The sequence below is a fragment of the Mytilus galloprovincialis genome, chromosome 2 (assembly GCF_965363235.1).
Source record: "Mytilus galloprovincialis chromosome 2, xbMytGall1.hap1.1, whole genome shotgun sequence".
NCBI lineage: Eukaryota > Metazoa > Mollusca > Bivalvia > Mytilida > Mytilidae > Mytilus > Mytilus galloprovincialis.
Genome location: NC_134839.1, coordinates 8,661,377 through 8,685,593, shown reverse-complemented (window position 1 = coordinate 8,685,593; position 24,217 = coordinate 8,661,377). Strand labels below are relative to the sequence as shown.

At 32.0% G+C, this 24,217-nt stretch overlaps 2 protein-coding genes across 10 annotated transcripts in view; one reads left to right on the top strand and one right to left on the bottom strand.

Annotated features, from left to right (window-relative positions):
• The window catches only part of LOC143062815 (uncharacterized), a 99,542-nt gene extending 82,595 nt beyond the window's left edge, over positions 1–16,947 (bottom strand). For 6 of the 7 annotated variants that reach the window (XM_076234618.1, XM_076234620.1, XM_076234621.1 and 3 more), the window contains exons 1-2: positions 16,834–16,947; positions 5,568–5,822 (exon numbers count right to left, since the gene is read on the bottom strand). In XM_076234618.1, coding sequence (XP_076090733.1) covers positions 5,568–5,799 — 232 coding nt within the window. In that variant the 5' untranslated portion in view covers positions 5,800–5,822; positions 16,834–16,947. Of the gene's footprint in view, positions 1–5,567; positions 5,823–16,833 lie in introns of those variants that run through there. The other variant, XM_076234624.1, reaches the window with a different exon arrangement.
• Positions 438–20,276, top strand: LOC143062817 (haloacid dehalogenase-like hydrolase domain-containing protein 3). Of its 3 annotated transcripts, none has more exons than XM_076234629.1 (2): positions 438–502; positions 19,564–20,276. In XM_076234629.1, the coding sequence occupies exon 2, from the start codon at positions 19,569–19,571 to the stop codon at positions 20,268–20,270; it is 702 nt and encodes a 233-aa protein (XP_076090744.1). In that variant the 5' UTR covers positions 438–502; positions 19,564–19,568; the 3' UTR covers positions 20,271–20,276. The 3 variants fall into 3 exon arrangements, with proteins under 3 accessions (XP_076090744.1, XP_076090743.1, XP_076090742.1); XM_076234628.1 differs by lacking the exon at positions 438–502 and adding an exon at positions 17,110–17,162 and having other exon boundaries at positions 19,567–20,276; XM_076234627.1 differs by lacking the exon at positions 438–502 and adding an exon at positions 17,111–17,162.
• The last annotated feature ends 3,941 nt before the right edge of the window (positions 20,277–24,217 follow it).

The following is a 24,217-nucleotide window of genomic DNA, read 5'->3' as shown; positions in this document are numbered from 1 at the left end:
AAAACCTCTTCAAATGAGTTGCTAAACAAAAAAAACCTCTTCAACTTCTTTACTTCTATAAAGAAACACTCCTAACACTTGGTTATAAGTTGTGTTGGATTGCTGTTGCATTGAAGTATACCCTATGGGCCTATATAATACCAAGCCCTTAATGTTCCTCTTATTAGAAACCAGAATCATCTTTTTAACTCATCTTATTCAATTTCAAAGTAATTTTAAAACAAGTCTGAACTTAAAATGATTGTTAACGGAGAGGAAAATTTAATTAGGACGATAAAAGTCACGATTAAAAATATGTTGTACTGTCTTCTTTTGTCGTTTTAAGCTGGATTAAAGAAAAGCCATAGTGAATCTTCTAAAGATTACCATCTAGTCACAACAAGACTTTTTAATATCAAAACAGAAATGTTCCTCTGATTCTTCTTTTCCTATATACATGTATGAGGTTAAAAATAGGTATTTTCAAGATGCTTTAATATATGATGTTTCCCTTCATGTTAAGGTAAGATTTGATTTTTTTTTATGTGAAAATCCTTAGAACTAAAGTTTTGGTAACTTTTTGTAAAAAAGCATGCATATGTATTTCAGATTCTTTAAAACACCAATGACTGTGAAATGATTTTATTCAAAAGAACTAATTTTCAAAAGTGTTTAAAAGGTACATTACATCTTAAGAATTAAAATTCATCTCTGAATTGATAAATGTAGATCTAGAACTAAAATAAACAAGAATGTGTCCAAAGTACACGGATGCCCCACTCAATCATTTTCCATGTTCCATGGACCGTGAAATAGGGTAAAAATCTAATTTGGCATTAAAATTAGAAAGATCATATCATAGGGCACATGTATACTAAGTTTCAAGTTGATTGGACTTCAACTTCATCAAAAACTACCTTGACCAAAAACTTTAACCTGAAGCCAAAAACTTTAACCTGAAATTTGCACTATCATTTTCTATGTTCAGTGAACCGTAAAATTGGGGTCAAAACTCTAATTTGGCATTTAAATTAGAAAGATCATATCATAGGGCACATGTATACTAAGTTTCAAGTTGATTGGACTTCAACTTCATCAAAAACTACCTTGACCAAAAACTTTAACCTGAAGCCAAAAACTTTAACCTGAAATTTGCACTATCATTTTCTATGTTCAGTGAACCGTAAAATTGGGGTCAAAACTCTAATTTGGCATTTAAATTAGAAAGATCATATCATAGGGCACATGTATACTAAGTTTCAAGTTGATTGGACTTCAACTTCATCAAAAACTACCTTGACCAAAAACTTTAACCTGAAGCCAAAAACTTTAACCTGAAATTTGCACTATCATTTTCTATGTTCAGTGAACCGTAAAATTGGGGTCAAAACTCTAATTTGGCATTTAAATTAGAAAGATCATATCATAGGGCACATGTATACTAAGTTTCAAGTTGATTGGACTTCAACTTCATCAAAAACTACCTTGACCAAAAACTTTAACCTGAAGCGGGACAGACGGACGAACGAACGAACGAACGAACAGACGGACGGACGAACGGACGCACAGACCAGAAAACATAATGCCCCTCTACTATCGTAGGTGGGGCATAAAAAACACATACGGTTGATAAAGAAAGTGGGGCTAATTTTTATAAATCACTAATAAATCACTAAAATTAAACTGGAAACTAAACTAGAGGCTCTAAAGAGCCTGTGTCGCTCACCTTGGTCTATGTGAATATTAAAGGAAGCAGATGGATTCATGACAAAATTGTGTTTTGGTGATGGTGATGTGTTTGTACATCTTACTTTACTGAACATTCTTGCTGCTTAAAATTATCTTTATCTATAATGAACTTGGCCCATTAGTTTCAGTGGAAAATGTTAGTAAAAATTTACAAATTTTATGAAAATTGTTAAAAATTGACTATAAAGAACAATAACTCCTAAGGGGGTCAATTGACCATTTCGGTCATGTTGACTTATTTGTAAATCTTACTTTGCTGAACATTATTGTTGTTTACAGTTTATCTCTATCAATAATAATATTCAAGATAATGACCAAAAACAGCAAAATTTCCTTAAAACTAACAATTCAGGGTCAGCAACCCAACAACGGGTTGTCTGATTCATCTAAAAATTTCAGAGCAGAAAATGTTGACCTGATAAACAATTTTACCCCATGTCAGATTTGCTCTAAATGCTTTGGGTTTCGAGTTATAAGCCAAAAACTGCATTTTACCCCATGTTCTATTTTTAGCCATGGTGGCCATCTTGGTTGGATGGCCGGGTCACCAGACACATTTTTCAAACTACTAACCCAAAAGATAATTGTGGCCAAGTTTGGATTAATTTGGCCAAGTAGTTTCAGAGGAGAAGATTTTTGTAAAAGATTACTAAGATTTACAAAAAATGGTTAAAAATTGACTATAAAGGGCAATAACTCCTAAAGGGGTTAACTGACCATTTAAGTCATGTTGACTTATTTGTAAATCTTACTTTGCTGAACATTATTGCTGTTTATAGTTTATCTCTATCTATAATAATATTCAAGATAATAACCAAAAACAGCAAAATTTCTTTAAAATTACTAATTCAGGGCCAACAACCCAACAACGGGTTGTCCGATTCATCTGAAAATTTGAAGCCAGATAGATCTTGAACTGATAAACAATTTTACCCCATGTCAGATTTGCTCTAAATGCTTTGGGTTTTGAGTTATAAGCCAAAAACTGCATTTTACCCCATGTTCTATTTTTAGCCATGGCGGCCATCTTGGTTTGATGGCCGGGTCACCAGACACATTTTTCAAACTACTAACCCAAAAGATGATTGTGGCTAAGTTTGGATTAATTTGGCCCAGTAGTTTCAGAGGAGAAGATTTTTGTAAAATATTACTAAGATTTACGAAAAATGGTTAAAAATTGACTATAAAGGGCAATAACTCCTAAAGGGGTCAACTGACCATTTAAGTCATGTTGACTTATTTGTAAATCTTACTTTGCTGAACATTATTACTGTTTACTGTTTATCTCTATCTATAATAATATTCAAGATAATAACCAAAAACAGCAAAATTTCTTTAAAATTACTAATTCAGGGGCAGCAACCCAACAACGGGTTATCCGATTCATCTGAAAATTTCAGGGCAGATAGATCTTCACCTGTCTAACAATTCTACCTCTTGTCAGATTTGCTCTAAATGCTTTGGTTTTTGAGTTATAAGCCAAAAACTGCATTTTACCCCTATGTTCTATTTTTAGCCATGGCGGCCATCTTGGTTGGTTGGGCGGGGCACCGGACACATTTTTTAAACTAGATACCCCAATGATGATTATGGCCAAGTTTAGTTAAATTTGGCAAAGTAGTTTCAGAGGAGAAGATTTTTCTAAAAGATTACTAAGATTTACGAAAAATGGTTAAAAATTGACTAAAAAGGGCAATAACTCCAAAAGTGGTCAACTGACCATTTTGGTCATGTTGACTTATTTGTAAATCTTACTTTGCTGAACATTATTGCTGTTTCCAGTTTATCTCTATCTATAATAATGTTCAAGATAACCAAAAACAGCAAAATTTCCTTAAAATTACCATTTCAGGGGCAGCAACCCAACAACGAAATGTCCGATTCATCTGAAAATTTCAGGGCAGATAGATCTTGACCTGATGAACAATATTACCCCAGTCAGATTTGCTCTAAATGCTTTGGTTTTTGAGTTATAAGCCAAAAACTGCATTTTACCCCTATGTTCTATTTTTAGCCATGGCGGCCATCTTGGTTGGTTGGGCGGGGCACCGGACACATTTTTTAAACTAGATACCCCAATGATGATTGTGGCCAAGTTTGGTTAAATTTGGCCACGTAGTTTCAGAGGAGAAGATTTTTGTAAAAGTTAACACAGGACGACGACGACGGACGACGGACGCCAAGTGATGAGAAAAGCTCACTTGGCCTTTCGGCCAGGTGAGCTAAAAATTGGAATCTTTTTTTAGGTATTAAAAACAATTTTATAATACAAGAATTGATACATTCTTATCGATATATATATATATATATATATATATATATAACTTGTATTTTTACATAATTTTAGTGTTCATGTGTTCATTGCTACATTCATTGTACATGTAATTAACAAAGAAAAAATAATTTATGAAAAATAAACTCATCATTGATACCAGGATTAAAATTTTATATATTTCGCCAAACATGCGTTTCGTCTACAAAAGACTCATGAGTGACGCTCAAATAAAAAAAATGTTTAAAATGCAGTACAAAGTTGAAGAGCATTGAGGAGCAAAAATTCCTAAAAGTTTTGCCAAAAACAGCAAAGGTAATCTATTCCTGAGGATGAAAAGATTGTCATGCCTCATATCTCAAAAAAAAATATGCACATTGATGATCTCCCCCTCTAATCCTTCAGAGCTAAATAAACTGTCAAGGAAAATTAGAGCATGACCAAAAGTATGAATTCTAGAGTGATTTCTATCTTATGGTCTGTTCTGGCACATGATTGAACTCATATTTCATGTATTTGTTACAGTGACTTGACTGTTAGTGTTGCTATCCACCAATTGCAATTCATTCAAAATTTTGACCAAATTGCAATTTGTTTTATTAAACCAAATTGTTCAACTGGTCAGAAATTTGAACCAACTGCTGTAGAAAACCACAGTCAAGTCGTGAAAGTGCAAGGTGATAAAATAAAACATACTTACAATCCTATAAAACTTTAACTCCACTTTATTGATGGTATTACTTAATCAGTCTATCAATCTGTATAGTTACATTATAGCCATTACCATACTAAAGGTGAACTGTTTTATTTTTAATTGCTATAAAAATGTCCAAACTAAGCTTTTATATAGTTTTTCTTTCGAAAAGTATTCTATATTCATAAGAATCACACATTATGTGAATAAAAACATTTCATATTCAGTAAAATATTTGTGAAATTGCAATATGTTTGTAGAAAGGGGAGATAATCTTTTTTGGTTTCAAAAAATCTTTATTCAAAAGAATAGTATTTTAGGTTATCTCCCCAAGGAAACTTATCAATAGCATATTGTTATTTCACACGTATTTTACTGAATATATGATGTATTATTTTAAATGATATATGATTCTTATAAACATAAAATCCTTTTCGAAAGAAAAACTATATAAAAGCTTAGTTTGGACATTTTTATAGCAATTCAAAATAAAACAGTTCACCTTTAGTATGGTAATGGCTATAATATAACTATACAGATTGATAGACAAATTTAGTAATAGCTGTATAGCCAGTCAAGGTCGTTAAAAACTTCCATTTGTTGTTTAGTAATAACATCATTTAAGTGGAGTACAAGTCTTATAGGATTGTAAGTATATTTTACTTTATCACCTTGCACTTTCACATTTTGACTGAACAATTTGTTCAATATTCTGACCAGTTGAACAATTTGATTTTATAAAACAAATTGCAATTTGGTCAAATTTTGAATGAGTTGCAATTGGTGGATAGCAACACTAACAGTCAAGTCACTGTAACCAGTAACAAATAAAATAAACAGGTCTTTTTGCATTAATAAAACTTCTTTGCCTACCTTGGTCTGCCACAGTGAACCTGGCTTCATTACCAGGTGAAATTGCTCTCCTCTGTGGAGACTTTATCCCGCCAATTCCATAACTTAGTTGCACATGTCGTGGAATGTCTTCTGAAGATCTTGAATGGCTTCCTCTCCCATTCAAAACAGATTTAGAACTTCCAGGGGAGCCTCTTGATGTCTTAGGGACTGGAAGATTTGACTGCCCTCCCCTGGATGGAGTCTTCTTCATTGTAGTAGGCGGCAGCTTTGCGTCTATTGGATGAAAATGTGCAAGGATTAGTTTTGACTTACTACTATTTAATTTGAAGAAAAAATAAGGACATCGTAAATGCAGTAACAGTATATCTTTGAGGATTTCTGAAAACATATCTAAATAACAAAGGTTTGCAGTGGTATGAAAAATAGAATACAAAAAGATTGACATTAGATATTTTTATGTGACCAAATGCAGTTTTTTTTGTTTACCATTTTTTTCCATATAATCTTGAAAACTACCATTGATAAATAGAAACTTTAAAAAGGAAAGTTATCAGTAGGATAAGATCAACAGATATATGTCAAATGACTGAAATAGTCAGTTAACAAACTTAACTCTTTATTATATAGTTATTTAAAGTAAAAATTCGTAAGGGTTCCACGGAACCCAGTGTCTCGCCTACTTTTGCTGTTAATTGCAGACTCAACAAAAATGAGGAAAAACATCAATAAAAATTTCCCTCTCGATACTGTCTTTTGATTGAAAGAAGCTTCCAAGTTTGGTAAAAAAATCAAGGATAGTTTATGAATCTAATAAATGTTTTATAAACTTTAACTGCAGACTGTATGTAATGTTAACTGAAAGAAAAACTAAGTCCATTTATAAGTAAAATACGGAAAAAGTGAATTTTTTTTTCACAAAAAATACTTCTGATTAATATCTTATGATCAGAAACAAGCTTTTGTCTAAGTTTGGTAAAAAATCCAGGATAGTTTACGAACATTATAAAAATTTTAAAAACTTAAACCACAGAGTGAATGTTTTGTTTCTGGCAAAAAAAACTAAGTTCATTTATAAGTAAAATACGGAAAAGTGGAAATTTATTTTTACAAAATTTCCTTCTTGATACTATCTTATGATCATAAACAAGCTTCTGTCCAAGTTTGGTACAAATAAAGGATAGTTTATGAAAGTTATTAAAATTTTAAAAACTTTAACCACAGAGTGAATGTAATGTTTCCTCGCAGAAAAACTAAGTCCATTTATAAGTAAAATACGGAAAAGTGGAAATTTATTTTTACAAAATTTTCTTCTTGATACTATCTTAAGATCATAAACAAGCTTCTGTCCAAGTTTGGTACAAATCAAGGATAGCTTCTGAAAGTTATTAAAATTTTAAAAACTTTAACCACAGAGTAATGTAATGTTTCCTCACAGAAAAACTAAGTCCATTTATAAGTAAACTACCGAAAAAATGGAATTTTATTTTTACAAAATTTACTTCTGGATACTTTCTTATGATCATAAACAAGCTTCTTTTTAAGTTTGGTAGAAATTCAGTATAGTTTAAGAAAGTTCTTAAAATTTCAAAAACTTTAACCACAGAGTGAATATTTGTGGACGCCGCCGCCGACGACGACGACGGAATGTAGGATCGCTTAGTCTCGCTTTTTCGACTAAAGTCGAAGGCTCGACAAAAAGTGGCCATTGATGAAAATGCAGATGAGTGACACTGGCTCTTTCGTTTATTTTTATTCAGGACATTCATTAAACAACTGAAGATTACTTACATGAAACTTATTTTTAGATCATTTTCAGTGGCGGATCCAAAGGGGGGGGGGGGGGGGGGTTCCAGACGTTGGAACCCCCCCTTTTTTGGGCCGATCAATGCACTTGAATGGGGACATATAGCTGGAAACCCCCCCCCCCCTGTCCTGGGTTGGGAACCCCCCTTTTTAAAATTGCTGGATCCGCCACTGATTTTGTGCTGATCAGTTTTGCTTTTTAAAGATTCTATTTATCTTATATACCAGTAGTTTAAGTAATAGCAAACTTTGATTACTGAAAATAAAAAACACAGAAGTTTCCAACATGATGAATAATTAGAGCCCATAAATATAAATATAAATATTTCCATTGATTTGTTTGTTATGTGAAAATGGTTTGGAATTAAGAAGGGATTATATTACATGTATAATGTTATTTAAATCCATGCATCCTTTTTGTATTTGAGTACATGCATATCAAATATTAATTGATTTTAGTCAGAATTGAAAGAATATAGATGTAATTTAAACAACAGTTACATGAGTAAATGATAACTGTTTCTGGTTAAAAGTATCAAAACTAAACTGCCTCATATGAATTACACCAAACAAAAATGTAGATAAAATTTGATCTGATAGTTACTGTAGATTCATTAATACTTGTTCAATTGTTAGATACCAATTTTCGTGGATTTCCTGGGTACAGTACTAGTGGAACCATGAATTTAAATGTTCAACAAATGACAAATTTTCTTAAGGAATGTATGAAGACTTTGCCAAAACCATGAAATTAGATATCCACGAAAATGCAAGTTATCCTCAAACAACCAAAATTGGTATACACGAAAATAAACAAATCCACTGTATACAACTAACAATTATTATATACATGATATAGGGTAAGTTCTTCACAAATATGTTAATGTACATGTTTGCAAGATTTAATGCTGACCAAATTTAAAGGAACTTCTCAAGATTAGTAAATAAACAGGGATCTTGGTCAGCAAATATAAACATTGGAATTAATTCATGTTTAAACCTGGATTGTACATGTATTACACTAAAAGGTGCATATGTGATTACAATTTCTACTAGTACTAACAAACAAAACATATTTCAAAAGAGCTATCAGTAACATACCATAGTAGTAAATGCCAGTATATCACAAATTCCAACGCTAATCAAAATCCCACTAACTTAAAAAATTGACATACATACAATATAGAAGTTATCCAAATGTAAAAGATTGGTACAATTTAAATACCAAACCTTCTTATTGAAGTTAAAATTCAGGGGTGGTTTATATGAATGTTGATATGGCAGTCATCCAAGTATAAAACTGACGAATTAAATTCTAAATGCTTGGCTGTTAGCACTTATTGTAGATCATTCAAATGTTATAGTTTGGTCAATAACTGATGAGAAAATGTATTGTAAATTACCTTCCATTTCAATCTTTTTATAGAGAAGTATTGTTGTTGTGAATATGTAAAATACAAAGTTGGGAATATCATGGAGAATATTCCAAATATTGTGACGGCTTTACTACATGTACATGGAGAGATGTATAGCATCAATTCACTTTGGATAATTAAACTTTCAGAAAAGATTGAATTGCATTAAATTTATTACATTATAAGCATAGGTCTATGCTATTCCAAATTCTGCGTATGTCTATGAGCCACCATGTACATGATGTATGGTTCATGAAGGAATTGTTAAATAATTTTTTTAAAATCTGAAAATGCTTTCTTTTATTTTTCTTGGATATATATGGTTTATCTATATATGAGACAAAGAAAATTCTTTCTATTGGTGTTTTTCTTTTTCTTTTAGTTTCTTTTAAAAAAAAAACATTAATTGAAAAATCTGTATGTGATGTCTTTTTTTGTGTTCATTAATATTTTTATGGTTGGGTGCCATATGAAACTCTAATCAGCAAAAATATGGATTATATAATGTATTTTTAAAATAACAGATTTACATACATATATATACCTTTAATACCCTTCAATTTCTATGTAATAATATTACACATTCAAACATAATCATTTTAAAATTAAATTAAGTACCTTAAACAAACTTCTGTTTATAACCTTGTTTGTGTCCCATATTGACATTTTATGAGTACAAATCAATTTAGGTTAGCTAAATGTTATACAAAGTACTCATTTAGCCACTCTGCTAAAATATAAACATCGTAGTGTATTTTAACTGGTATTTGTAACTGGTTCACCCTATTGATCAACAGAAAATTTTCAATTACAACCAGGAAATTTATTTATGATCCTTCAAAATATTTTTATTTCAACCATCAAAATATTACTGCAATTCATTTATTTAGTGTTCACATTTTCAGCTTGTGTTCAATAAAAGCATTGTTATCTTTTTTTAAATACCACTACATGTATAAACTAGAGCCTGTGTCCCTAACATACAAATGTAGGCCTTTTTACATCTTTAACAATGGCCACTCTCCAATATTGAGGACTAGAATCGAATTCATGACAAAAGTCTCTTTGTGGTCAATCATGTAATGCTGATGACTTTTTACAGCTGAGTTTCTCTTTTTCTTCTTTCATTTTTGTCAATAGATATAAGAAGATGTGGCAGTGGAGAAGGGTTCTGGTGGTAGGAAACCCCCCTTTTATCCTGGGTTGGGAACCACCAGGACCCCCTTTTAAAAATGACTGTGTCCACGTCTGTATGGTATGAGTGCCAATGAGATAACTCTCCATCCAAGTCACAATTTGTCAAAGTTCTGCCTACAACACAGAGCCTTGGCTCACATCAAACAGAAAGCTATATTAGGACACACTTAAAATCATTTTGGTTTGTCCAAACCTTACCCAAAGGTTGAAACAGTGGGTAGGTACATTTTTAGGTACATGTAGGCATTTTCTTTTTTTTCCACAAAGAGAAATTAAAGCGTTTGTTGTTTAGTCTCTATGCCTATCTGATTGAAAAAAAAACCTTTTTCACATCAGGACAATAAAAGACTTTAAGTAGGCAGCAATTTTTAATGTAGGTTGGGTTAGGGCAAACAAACATAATCTTTTTTTAGGCCTTAAGGGCCCCCAAAATGACTAGTGTAAAACCATCCGAGAACACAAAAGAGAGTAAAAAATTGTCATTTTAATAAGGGCAATCACTCAAAAAAAGTGTCTGCAAGATATACATGAATCAGAATATTTTGACTGGTAGATCTTTTCATTATAATCATTTTTGTGATCTAAAATTTTCTAAAGCTTCTATTACTAAAAAAATATCTTTCATAGTTTCCAAGAAAATAGGCAAAGTCTCCAACATGTCCAAAGAGCCCAAGAATTTCAATCATGAGTCAATTTGTCATGTTGGTTTTACAAAGTGTCAGCTGGCTGTGATATCATTACACTTAGGGACGACATCAAAAGATCGATGTAGGATAAAAAACTTAAATCAAATAGTTTGGGGGTGGGGGGGTCAACATTGCTGCAAGTTTTGTTAATCTAAAATCGATTTTACATATATCCCTTTTGGTCAATCAATTTTTCCCAAATTAAGTTAAGAGGGGGGGTGTGGGGGTCAGTGAAAAAACTATGTGAATTAAGTTTTTTATCCTTCATTGAACTTTTGATGTCGTCCCTTAATACTGTACATTTCAAAATAAAGATTTTTTTTCAAGTTTTAACAAACATGACAAAAGTTATATTTTCAGGAACATTAACCAAACTTAAACAATTTACAATGAGTGGAAGTGCCACCAATTACAACTTTTGGATCCAAGTGAAAAACAACAACATGCACTTCTTGTAAATAATGTTTTGGTAGAGGGATGGGCACTTCGTATTTTTCTGTATGAAGAGCAGCAAATTGATAAACTGTTTTTTTTTAGAAGTTTTCCAGAATTAATTCAATCATAAACTCCATTTACCAGCACTTTAATTAGTCATTAGATAAAGGAGTAGGTCCGGTATGGGTCGATTTTGGCCTCACATTTCAGGTTCATCTATGGAATGATTTTGAACACTTTTTAAACAGTTGTGTCTATTTCAGTTGATTCAATTAGTTTGTGTGAAAGTTTTTAACTGATTTAGTCATTAAATAAGCTCTGATTCAAGCTTAAATGTGAAAAATCTATCTGAAATATGGCTAAAAATGTCACTTTTCATATAGTTTTTGTCAAAAATGAAAGTGGCCGCATCCGTGTTCATCCTCAACCTTTATATATGTTATGTATTATCATCAAATACAACTTACATTTCAATATTAAGAATAAACACGACTACACTCACTTTCATTTAAGACGGAAACCGTCTAAAATTTAACTAAAATGCTAAAATTGAAGATTTTAGTAATTTAGCATGACTTGATGCTAGTACCCGATATATGTGTATTGTATTGGCAAAAACAGCCCATATTCATGGAGCAGAAGCATTCTACTTTCCAATAAATAACTAAAAGTTTACATTTTAACAATTTTGTAAAACTGCTATATGTTGGGGCCAAAAAGGGGCCTTACTGGACTTTCTCCTTTACATCATCAATACAAAATTAATCTGTCAGTAACATTTTGTTTTCAAGAAAAATTCTATATACATTGTACATGTGTCATTATATTGGTAAGGTGTGGAGGAATAGCCAATATTTTCTTTTGAACACCTTCAAGTATATGTCTAGGTTGTCTATGGCATAATGCTATTAAATCTTTCAAAAGAAGGTGTTTTAAAAGGAAGTCGAATCGGGGGATTTTTTTTAAATGTTGAAGAATTTTGGTTCATGAAAACTTAAATCATGTAATAATTTGTTTTCCTTTGTAAAAAATCCAAGATGTATTTCCAAGTTTTTGGTAAAAACTTGCAAAATCTGTGATTTCAACCAATTACCATGATTACTGTCCCTTGACTAGGCTTGACATGACTACATGTACATTGTAGACCACAAAACAAAAGTCAGCTGTCAAATTCAAACATGTATAACTAAGTAGGAATAATGTACATTTATGCACACTTAGGCCCATGGTCATCATGTTGATGTTACCTTCTTATATTTTGGCATTGTTTAACTATAAACAATCAAGTGATACAATCTTCCATACATGCAAAAGTCTCTTAGGTGATCTGCTCAAAAATTTCATCTAGGCTACATGTATATCTACTATTAACATGATTAAAGATTAAGAAATTTCTAAATCTAGACTGCAGAAAAGTATTCTATAATGGTTATTCCTTGTCACTAATTGATTATTGTTCAGTGTTCCAGCTAGGATTTCAAAAGGACAGGGAGCCAATCATGAAGAGGGCACGTTAGCACAATGTTTGATATTTCAAAAAGGGCATGTCAAACATTGTCTTACATGTAAGTAAACTGTAGGGTTTTCAGCAAAGAGTTTTGATGCTACATGTAGATGAAAATCTGATTTTGGGTAAAACAGTATTAAAGGGTCCAAGGATGTGTATTACTATCTCAGTCTTCCTTAGAAAAAATTTTGATGCATGGTGGGTCTAAGGTTAAGTTGCAATGCAGAGCGCAGTGGTATTGTCATTATGTAGAATTATTTTTATTTCCGACATTTGTGAAATCAATTGTGCATGTCAGTTAAATAAAGGGCTGCGCTTTAGCGCATGATACGCCCGTTGCTCTTTTAACTTGTCTTTTATGCTTTAAATGAATTTATATGATCAACTAGAAATATATATACAAATCAAAAGGGATGTTACATTAATATATTCACCAAAGTTTCATAAAATCCCCCTTTTTAAAGATAAAAATTCATTACTTAAGAAAACGTAAAATCTAAAATTTATAAAAATGGAAAGGGAGCTTATGTCAATAGATATAAACAATTTATTAAAGTTGCATAAAATTTTGTAAAAGTGTTAGTTATTGTCCCAAAATTGGAAAATCCCCCCTTTTTTAAGCATAAAAATTCATAACACGGAAATGTAAAATCTGAAATTTATAAAAATTGAAAGGGAGCTTACATCAATAGATATAAACAATTCACCAAAGTTTCATGGACATTGGTGAAAGCCTTTTTGAGTTATTGTCCGAAGTGTTGAAAATCCCCCTTTTTTTTATGAATAAAGCCCCATAAATCCAAAACTTAAAATCTGAAATTTATAAAAATTGAAAGGGAGCTTACATCAATAGATATAAACAATTCACCAAAGTTTCATGGACATTGGTGAAAGCCTTTTTGAGTTATTGTCCGAAGTGTTGAAAATCCCCCTTATTTATGAATAAAAGCCCCATAAATCCAAAACTTAAAATCTGAAATTTATAAAAATTGAAAGGGAGCTTACATCAATAGATATAAACAATTCACCAAAGTTTCATGGACATTGGTGAAAGCCTTTTTGAGTTATTGTCCGAAGTGTTGAAAATCCCCCTATTTTTTATGAATAAAGCCCCATAAATCCAAAACTTAAAATCTGAAATTTATAAAAATTGAAAGGGAGCTTACATCAATAGATATAAACAATTCGCCAAAGTTTCATGGACATTGGTGAAAGCCTTTTTGAGTTATTGTCCGAAGTGTTGAAAATCCCCCCTTTTTTATGAATAAAGCCCCATAAATCCAAAACTTAAAATCTGAAATTAAAAAAAAACGAAAGGGAGCTTACGTCAATAGATATAAACAATTCACTTAAGTTTCATGGAAATTGGTGAAAGCGTTTTTGAGTTATTGTCCGAAGTGTGGACGACGGACGGACAGACGGACGGACGGACGGACAGACGGACGGACGGACGGACAACGGTATACCATAATACGTCCCGTCTAAAAGACGACGGGCGTATAAAAACTACACATTAATCTGCAATACAGTCAGGAACAATACCTAACATTTTCTCCAGGGGCCAACCTGGATTCCAAAACATTTTTCCAAGGGCCATGTAGACTTCTTGAAAAATTGTTTGATTGTTTGGTTACTCCCATTCTTACAAATTGTAGTGAAATTTGGGGGTGGATTCACATTTTAAAGACTCTGATCCCTTTGAAAAACTTTATGTTAAATTTATCAAAGATATATAAGTGTTCACTGTAAGGCATCTAATGATGGATGTCGAGCCAACTTAATAGAATTCCCTTAAAAAATAAAATATTATATTCAATATTCAACTATGACTACCTGAACCATATAGTTTCTTCAGAAAATTCTTTGGCATATGATATATTCACTAAATCTGTAGATTCAAACCCTTTAAATTGTCTTATATCATCAATAACTTTAATTATGTTAAAAGTAATTTAAATTCTATTAAACAAAGAGTTAATGACCAATGTTTGCAAGTTCAAAATGCAAATATATTTGAATCAAAAAAGTTAAGACTTTTTCAAGTGTGTCTACATAATGGGCAGAAGACCACCCTATGTTGATATATTGAAAAACAGAAGTGACATAGCTGCAATATGTAAGATCTGTATAAGCGCTCATATACTGATGATTGAAAGAGGGAGACATCTAAATATTCCCAGAAATGAGAGATACAATGTACTGCTCTGTATGTCAGGTATGTAATTCTGGTCAAATTGAAAACGAAAAACATTTTCTTTTACAATTTAAAAATATTCAACTGAAAGGGCCATATTTTACCAAAAAGTTTCAAATATAATCGTTGATCCTACAAAATTTCAAAACATGAAAACAATATAATCTTTTTATTAAATAATAATTCATACACAATCCTTAAATTGACTTCCTCTTTCATTTCAGACAGTTGACTGAACCTGCGTAAAGCACAACAAACTCTATAAAATTGTCAATATGTCTAATTCATAATCATTGTTTATAATATTAATTGTTAATATAGTCATTATTTGCAATACTTATTATGTATGACCAACTATGTAGTTAATATACCATGAGCCTTAACCATTTATTGTTGATGAGTTTGTGCTAATAAAATATTTGTATATTTGTATTTGTACTAATAATTACATATTAAAAAATCTTATTTCTTCTTCTTCTTTCAGTTTTTAGCGATTCTCTTCAATGAATTCACAAAATCTGAAAATTAATGATAATTTCCTTGCATACAATGTACATATATGTATTTCACATTTAATTTCTGATTAATTGACATTTTATTATACCACCAGAAACAATCACTAGTAGCTTGTCTATGACATGAATGAATGTCAATTTGGCTACTCCTCTCTGTGTGCGGGGTCTCCCAGACACTGCCTTTCTTTGACAGAGTGAAAACATTTAAGAAAAGACCATCAGCTATCTGAATACAACTTAGATCTCACAATTTGAAAGCAACGAGAAGGAAATTATGACAAAGAATAGCACCTGTTCCTTCTCATCAGAGATAAGTTATGCAAATAGGCCTAAGATTGAAATAGGGGTCATCGACGTGCACTTATTGATACAACTGCATGTATAACTGATTTATTGAGGACAGGATCGGCGTAAATCACTACATGCATATTAGCAATGCCAATACTTGCCAATAGCAAGTTCATTCATCGGAGCATATATTTTAAATTATCTTTTTAGTTTCCATGAGTATACGTATATCGTCTTGGTACCTGTTTTGACGCGGACCAGAAATGACGCACCAATTAAGTTTTGGGTTTTATATTTCTAAACAAAAGCTGTGACGTCATCGATAATTACTATTCATAACATGATGGTGAAGGTCATATGACTACAACATAAATGCCTCAAACTCTGTCCAGAAATGTTATTATTGCTTGAATTAGTAAAGATAATGCAATTTCCGCCATTTTATTAAGGTCAAAAACAGTCTACCCTTCCCAGAATGATTATCAGTCCTAAATCCACTTTGGCCGGCAAAAGTATGTAAGCACATGCTGCCCCAGTTTGTGTTTTTCAAATCATATGACTGTCATGTGACATGGTTTTACATTTAAGCGGGAATCACTGTAGAACAAATGATCGTCGCTTATATAATTTTGTATGGTTTATCGAATTTTTTCATTCATTGTACGAAGTATACATTGATAAATGTTTTAATGTCAATGTTGTTTTATGAATGCAATTACTTCTTATTTTCAAGTATATGGAATATATATGTCACTTTGATAAATTTTGAACAATTTTATATAAAATTTGAAATAAAATATAGGTTACAATTAAATTAATGAAAAAAATTGTGTTGCTATCAACATGATCATAAAAGTGACTGTAAATGTCAAAATTTGTTATTAAAATTAAATTTGTTGAATACTGTTAACTTTAAATTATCCTGAATGAAGCAATTTTTCGAACATCAGGTACACTGCAAGTGGTTTTTACTGGTTTGTTTATAGTGCGTCATTACTGGTACCCATCATAAGTTGACAGTCCGTTTGTAATGTTAGCAAACATGATTTTTATTGCTTTTACTGTTTCAAAAATCAACTGTTTAATGATTGAAATACATTAACAAGTGATCAATCTTTCATTCTATTCCGTGTTTCTTATTCTTTTAAATGGTAGATTAAATGCAGAGACAAACACAACGTTAGGTGCGTCATTACTGGTTCCTCGGGGATATATACAGATATAGCATGGTTGTCAAAACTCACCTATGTCATATCCTCAATTAAAAATGAAGTTTCTAAGCTTGTCAAGTTCTTTCGTCCGATTTGTTGTCATTGTTTACCCGCCATGTTAGTTACTGCGTGCCAAATTAAATTTTAATATAATTATCTGTTATGTTAAAATTATTTGAGTACAATTTTGCACTAACATTAATAAATATCTTCATAAAAACGCTATATTTATTTGAATTATTGCTGCTTTATTAACTTGTTTGTACTTAATTGAATTATATCTAATGAAATTTCCCAAATTATTCACCTCCTCTTCTGCATGTTCTGACTTGACAACGAAAGTGGCGAGCACCTGCCTTACGGTATCAAATTTGCATAAATTCATTTATTTTTCATCATTAACTATTATTTAACATTATAAAGTTTAAAATGATTAACTTTGATGATATTGGTTGATAAGTTTGGGAATTTACCTTTTCTAACTTACAAAAAATAACAATTTTTGTCACTAATGTTTACTGAGTTATGTCCCTTGACATATTTAGTGCTTACCAAATAAGGAAATATATGAGACTACTATAACCAGAGGCATATATTTATAGTGGTTACAGGAATGTCAATCTTTTCTATATAGACTATAAAATAACTAGAATAAAATAAATTTGAGTGGAAATTCGATGTTTGTTTTTTAACTAAAGAACTGATCGAGCAATAATTTTTTAACTGTCATACAGAAACTCAAGCAGGACGTTTCGTCCACACTTCCAGTTCGACCATAGCCGTTTTGGTCACACTACCTTTTCGGCCATGCTTTATTCAGCCGTTTCGGCCATATTTTTTATTGTTATAAATGGTCTTAAAAGGAGGAAAATGTATTTTTTCTTGAAAAGGATGTTAAGAAATAAATGATGGAAATATATACATTTTATAAATCAAACATTTAAATTCTTTGAAAAAAAAATGTCCATCAATTTGTTAATAAAACAAGAAACCTGTCGTAAAATAGGGATATTGGGACAATTATAACCAGTTATCAAGGATAATCCTTGCACATGTTGCAGTAATTTATGACTAAATAAACTCATCATAGATACCAGGACCAAATTTTATATATACGCCAGACGCGCGTTTCGTCTACAAAAAAAGACTCGTCATAGACGCTCGAATCCAAAAAAGTTAAAAAAAAAAAAAAAAAAAAGCCAAATAAAGAACGAAGTTGAAGAGCATTGAGATCCAAAATTCCTAAAAGAGTTGCCAAATACAGCTAAGGTAATCTATGCCTGAGGTAGAAAAGCCTTAGTATTTCAAAAAATTCAAAATTTTGTAAACAGTTAATTTATTAATATAACAATATCAATGATAATTCATGTCAGCACAAAAAGTGCTGACTACTCGGTTTATGATACCCTCGGGGAAATAAATCTCCACCAGCAGTGGCATCGACCCAGTGGTTGTAAATAAACTCATCATAGATACCAGGACTAAAGTTTGCTATAGGGGCCCGAAGAAAGATTTTTTTAATATGATAAACATTCACTGTTAGTAACTGCCAGCTGGGGAGTCACGCTGAATCCTTCGCTCATCAGTGATTTTAATATGTTGATCATTGTCATTTTACTTATTTCTTACGGTTCTAAAATAAGTAAGGAACATCTAGCCTTTGTTAGTCTTGTGTCTTTTTTAAAAAATGGTTCATTAATATGTTTCAGAGTTTAGTGTGGCGTCCATCTCGCTGTGTTAGTATACACTATTAATTAGGGGCCAGCCGAATCCCGACGGGGGGCCTCCAGGTGAGAGATTTTCTTGCTTCGTTGAAGAACCCATAGTGACTCCTTGTGTACCTTGAGCTGTTTTATGCTCTAAGTGAGTCTTTGGTCTGGTTTTGGGGCCTCGGACGGTGGCCGAGTGGTCTATGAGCAGTTACTACTGTAATCACTAGTCAGTCAACACTGAGGTTGTGAGTTCGAATCCCGCTCGTGTGGATGCACTCGACTCCGATCTTAATTGACTAGGATTGTCAGTTATCCTATCGAAAGTCGGTGGGTTTTCTCCGGCTTCCTCCACCAATAGAAAACTGACCGACAAGAAAGTCGCCTAAATGTGGTGCTTAAAAGCGGCGTTAAAACACAAATAATCAAATATCAAATTGATCTGGTTTTGTCTCTTGACACATGGTCACATGTTCCGTTTTTATTCTCTATTCCATATACATATATAATATGAAACGTTTTATTGAAATTTGAACTGTGTGACTGTTAATCTGGATATCGTCCTGCTGATTGTTGTCACGTGGATTCGTTGTGATTTATCCTGAGTGAATAAACTCATCATATATATACCAGGATTAAATTTTGTATTTGTGCTAGACGCACATTTCGCCGGTCTTCATGCAAAAGACTCATCAGCGACAGTTGAATAAAAAAAAGTTTCAAAAGCCAAATAAAGTACGAAGCTGAAAATTCCTAAAATCTTGCCAACTACAGCTACATATTCATGAGGAAGAACAGCTTCAAAATAAGAAAGAAATAAGTTATTATATACTTAACGTTTTAAGCTAGCTATAAAAACCAGGTTTAATTCATACTTTTCTACATGAGAAAATGTCCATTCCAAAGTCAGTTGTTATCCATTCGTTTGATGTGTTTGAGCTTTTAATTTTGCCATTTGATTAAGGATTTTTTCTCGTATTTTTAGCGATTTAATTTTTAATCATGTTGATAACTAACGGGATACTGTTTTCATTTTTTTTTAAATTTATTTCAGTAGCCATGATAAAGTTGTTGACTCTTGACGCGACAAATACAGTGATCCGTGTATTGGGCGGAGTTGGGCACCAGTATGCCTCTACAGCCTCTATATATGGAATTAAAGCTGATCCCGAAAAACTAGACGTATCTTTTAGAACTAAATGGAAAGAACATAATCTTAAATATCCCAACTACGGAGTTTCTAGTGGGATTACATCACATGGGTGGTGGAACGAACTGGTAAAACAAACTTTCATTTCTAGTGGCTATGCAGATACCGAGGTGTTGTCGAAGGTTGCAACACATCTGTACTTACATTTTAAAACTAACAAAGGATGGGAAGTGTTACCGAATAGTCAAAATGTTTTACAAGATGTAAAATCAAAGGGAATTAAGTTAGGCGTTATATCTAATTTTGATGAACGACTCGAGACTGTTTTATCGAGTTTAGGACTTTTACATTACTTTGATTTTGTATTATGTTCTAGACTTGCAGGCCATGCTAAACCTCAGCCACAAATATATGAAAAAGCTTTAGAGCTCAGTGGTATTTCTGCATCAGATGCCTTACACGTTGGGGATCATATAGATAACGATTATATGGGGCCACGCAATATTGGAATGTCCAGCGTACTGCTGTGTAACAATGCGGAGAAAATTCCAGATCACGTTGACAAAAAGTTTGTCATAACAAATCTTGTTGATATATTAAAATGTATATAGATATAATTGCTTTAGAAAAAATATGAAGTTATGATAGTCATTTCAAGACTTTTTAAATATGTAGCTGAACAAAAAATCTGATATACGAATTAAATAAAATCCGTATATATAATACAATTCTACTTGGCCTACTAAATGGCTCATGACCATATATTTCGTAAGGAATTAAGATTTTTCCTCGTACACATACACTCAAAATAAAAATTAAAATCACTAAAATACTGAACTCCGAGGAAAATTCAAAACGGAAAGTCCCTATAAATCAAATGACAATGCCAAAATAAAGAGTTCAATCACATCAAACGAATGAAAGACAACTGTCATATTCCTGACTTGGTACAGACATTTTCTTATGGAGAAAACGGTGGATTAAACCTGGTTTTATAGCTAGCTAAACCTCTCACTTGTATGACAGTCGTATAACATTCCATTATATTGAACGATGTGTGAACAAAACAAGCAGAAATTATACAAACATTTACCATAGCACGATAACACAATGACGGAACCACGTCACATACAAGGAAGAAACAAAAAAGACACAGAGACAAAGGACATCAGCAGAACACGAAAGACAAGAATATAGAAATTATCATAGAACAACTTTTACTGTTGTAATCTTGTTTTCACTCTGACTGTTGTTATCTTGTTCTTACTCTCTTACTCTGACTGTTGTTATCTTGTTCTTACTCTGACTGTTGTTATCTTTTTCTTACTCAGACTGTTTTTATCTTGTTGTCACTCAGACTGCTGTTATCTCGTTCTTACTCAGACTGTTGTTATCTTGTTCTTACTCTCTTACTCTGACTGTTGTTATCTTGTTCTTACTCAGACTGTTGTTATCTTTTTCTTACTCAGACTGTTTTTATCTTGCTGTCACTCAGACTGTTGTTATCTTGTTCTTACTCAGACTGTTGTTATCTTGTTCTTACTCAGACTGTTGTTATCTTGTTATTACTCATGCTGTTGTTCTCGTGTTCTTACTCAGACTGTTGTTATCTTTTTCTTACTCTGACTGTTATTATCTTGTTCTTACTCAGACTGTTGTTATCTTTTTCTTACTCTGACTGTTATTATCTTGGTCTTACTCAGACTGTTGTTATCTTGTTCCTACTCAGACTGTTGTTATCTTTTTCTTACTCTGACTGTTATTATCTTGTTCTTACTCAGACTGTTGTTATCTTTTTCTTACTCTGACTGTTATTATCTTGGTCTTACTCAGACTGTTGTTATCTTGTTCTTACTCTGACTGTTATTATCTTGGTCTTACTCAGACTGTTGTTATCTTTTTCTTACTCTGACTGTTATTATCTTGGTCTTACTCAGACTGTTATTATCTTGTTCTTACTCTGACTGCTGCTATCTTGGTCTTACTCAGACTGTTGTTATCTTTTTCTTACTCTGACTGTTATTATCTTGGTCTTACTCAGACTGTTGTTATCTTGTTCTTACTCTGCTGCTATCATGTTCTTACTCTGACTGTTGCTATCTTGTTCTTACTCAGACTGTTGTTATCTTGTTCTTACTCTGACTGTTGTTATCTTGTTCTCACTCCTACAACTGTATTTTTATTCTCACCTGGGCTGTTGTGACCTTGTACATATTCACTGTTGTAATCTATAACCAATCATGTTATAATCTTGTTCTCACTCAGACTGTTGTTATCCTGTTCTTACTCAGTCTGTTGTAATCGTTTTCTCACTCAGACTGTTGTTATCTTGTTTTTACTCTGACTGATGTAATCTTGTTTTAACTCAGATTGTTGTAATCTTGTTGTCACTCAGACTGTTGTACTCTTGTTGTCACTCAGACTGTTGTAACTGTGTTGTCACTCAGACTGTTGTAATCTTGTTCTTACTAAAATAGTTGTAATCTTGTTCTTACTCCGGCTGTTGTGACCTTGTACATATTAACTGTTGTAATCTATAACTAATTATGTAATATTATCTTGTTCTCACTCTGACAGTTATAATCTTGTTGTCACTCAGACTGCATGTTGTTATCTTGTTTTACTCTGACTGTTGTCATCCTTATGAAACTGAATTGTTTGCCGCAAACTTGCAGCAGACTTGCTGCAAACTTGCGGCAAACAAAGAGTTTGCAGGAACACAGAAAATAATGTTTGCAGATGTTTGCCGCTAGCTGGAAACATTGCTGCAAGCTTGCGGCAATTTTGCAGAAACATCAATGTTTGCCGTAAGATTACCAGAAAGTTTGAAATAATAAAGAATGTTTGCCGCAAGATTGCAGAAAACTTTGACCATTCTATATGTTTGCCGCAAGATTGCAGAAAACTTTACGGCCTAGCCAAGATCAGATGTGCATTTCATATTGGGTCTATGTTATAGGCTTGTAAAGACAAGAAGATAAACTTTACATAAGTAATACATCTTTGAACTGAAGAAGAGAATGTAGGGCTTCACAATGAATATCAAATATCATGTATAGGTGTTACCGTTTTGAAAAAAACACTAAAATACACGCTGAAAATGGGCAAAATTTCACGTTATGTTGTTTCATTTAAAATTTTGCTGTTTTTATCAATTGATAGTTAATAAGTGAACTTAATTTGAACTACATTATTGGTTCATTGCTATAGACAATTTATTCATCTTTCTTTTACTGTTTGTTGCAACAAAAAATCTTCAGTGGTTACAAAGTTATGATAAAAAGTTGAATACTATGCACTTGTTATGAAATTTTGTACTTTTGTTTTTAGCTTGCTCAGTGTAGTGATCTGTAGTGATAAAAGAGAAAGATAAATCAAATTTATGCTATTATGTGTTTTGTTTTCTCTTCTAGTATATACATTATCAAAAACTACCTCATTTATCAAAATTGAAGTACCCTAGCTGGAGATATATGCCATCAAAGTTGGATATACAAATAAAGTGAAAAAATGTCTTGTCCGTAGACATGCATTTAGTGAATGGCTATTATTTATTTTGAATTTATTGAACCATAAAACTAATTTTTGACTCTTCACATTGAATAATCCGCGAAGCGGATTATGTAAAATGTGAAGAGTCAAAAATTAGTTTTATGGTTCAATAAAATCAAAATAAATTATTGCCATTCATTATAAATAAATTTCTATCAAAAATAAGGCTCAAAGAACTTTTTATATATTATTTATATTAACAATGACAACGTACACACATGTTAGCGTATGAATACACAACGTCAGAGTGGGCGTGTCGCCATCAAAATTGATAACATTGAAAATAAAACTAATGATTTTAACCAATCAGAAGACAGTAAAAACACCAAATTTATTTATTCCCTAGTAAACTGGAAGCATAATTACATTAATGTTGCATTGCTAAGTTCCTGTTCTTTTGTAGATATGAAAACACTACTAACATTTTTTTCTACCATCTATTAATAGAGGAAAAAAATCAAAAATATGTCCAAATGTCTTGTCCGTAGACACATGTCTTGTCCGTAGACATGTCTTTTTATCAATATTGCTTGGCTTTATGGGTCTTAATTAGTCCTATGTGTTGTTTAAACTTAGAAATATCTTATTTTTAATAAATAAATGGTAATTTAAGTGTTCTCAATTTTTGTAAAAATACTTTACAGGAGTGGATTTTAAAAAGTGTCAGATTATCAGTCATAAAAAGCATACCTTATTTTACTACAATATTGTTTATTCCAGTTGCTGCATACCTTAAAAGATTAACTAAATCAAATGAAGAAAAAGTATTTCTCTCTCTCTAACTTTATCTTTTGTATTTCAGTATTAACAGCAGATGAGGAAGTGTCTACGGACAAGACACTTGTACATAACAAGTATTAAATTCAATTATTTGTCTGCTAAGGAACTTAAATCTTATTTATAGGTGATGAAAGTTATCTATTCAAATTAAAACTCAGTATTTTCAACATAAATATAGTCACAATTAATTCTAACAGATTTTTTTTTTAACTGAAATTGTCTTGTC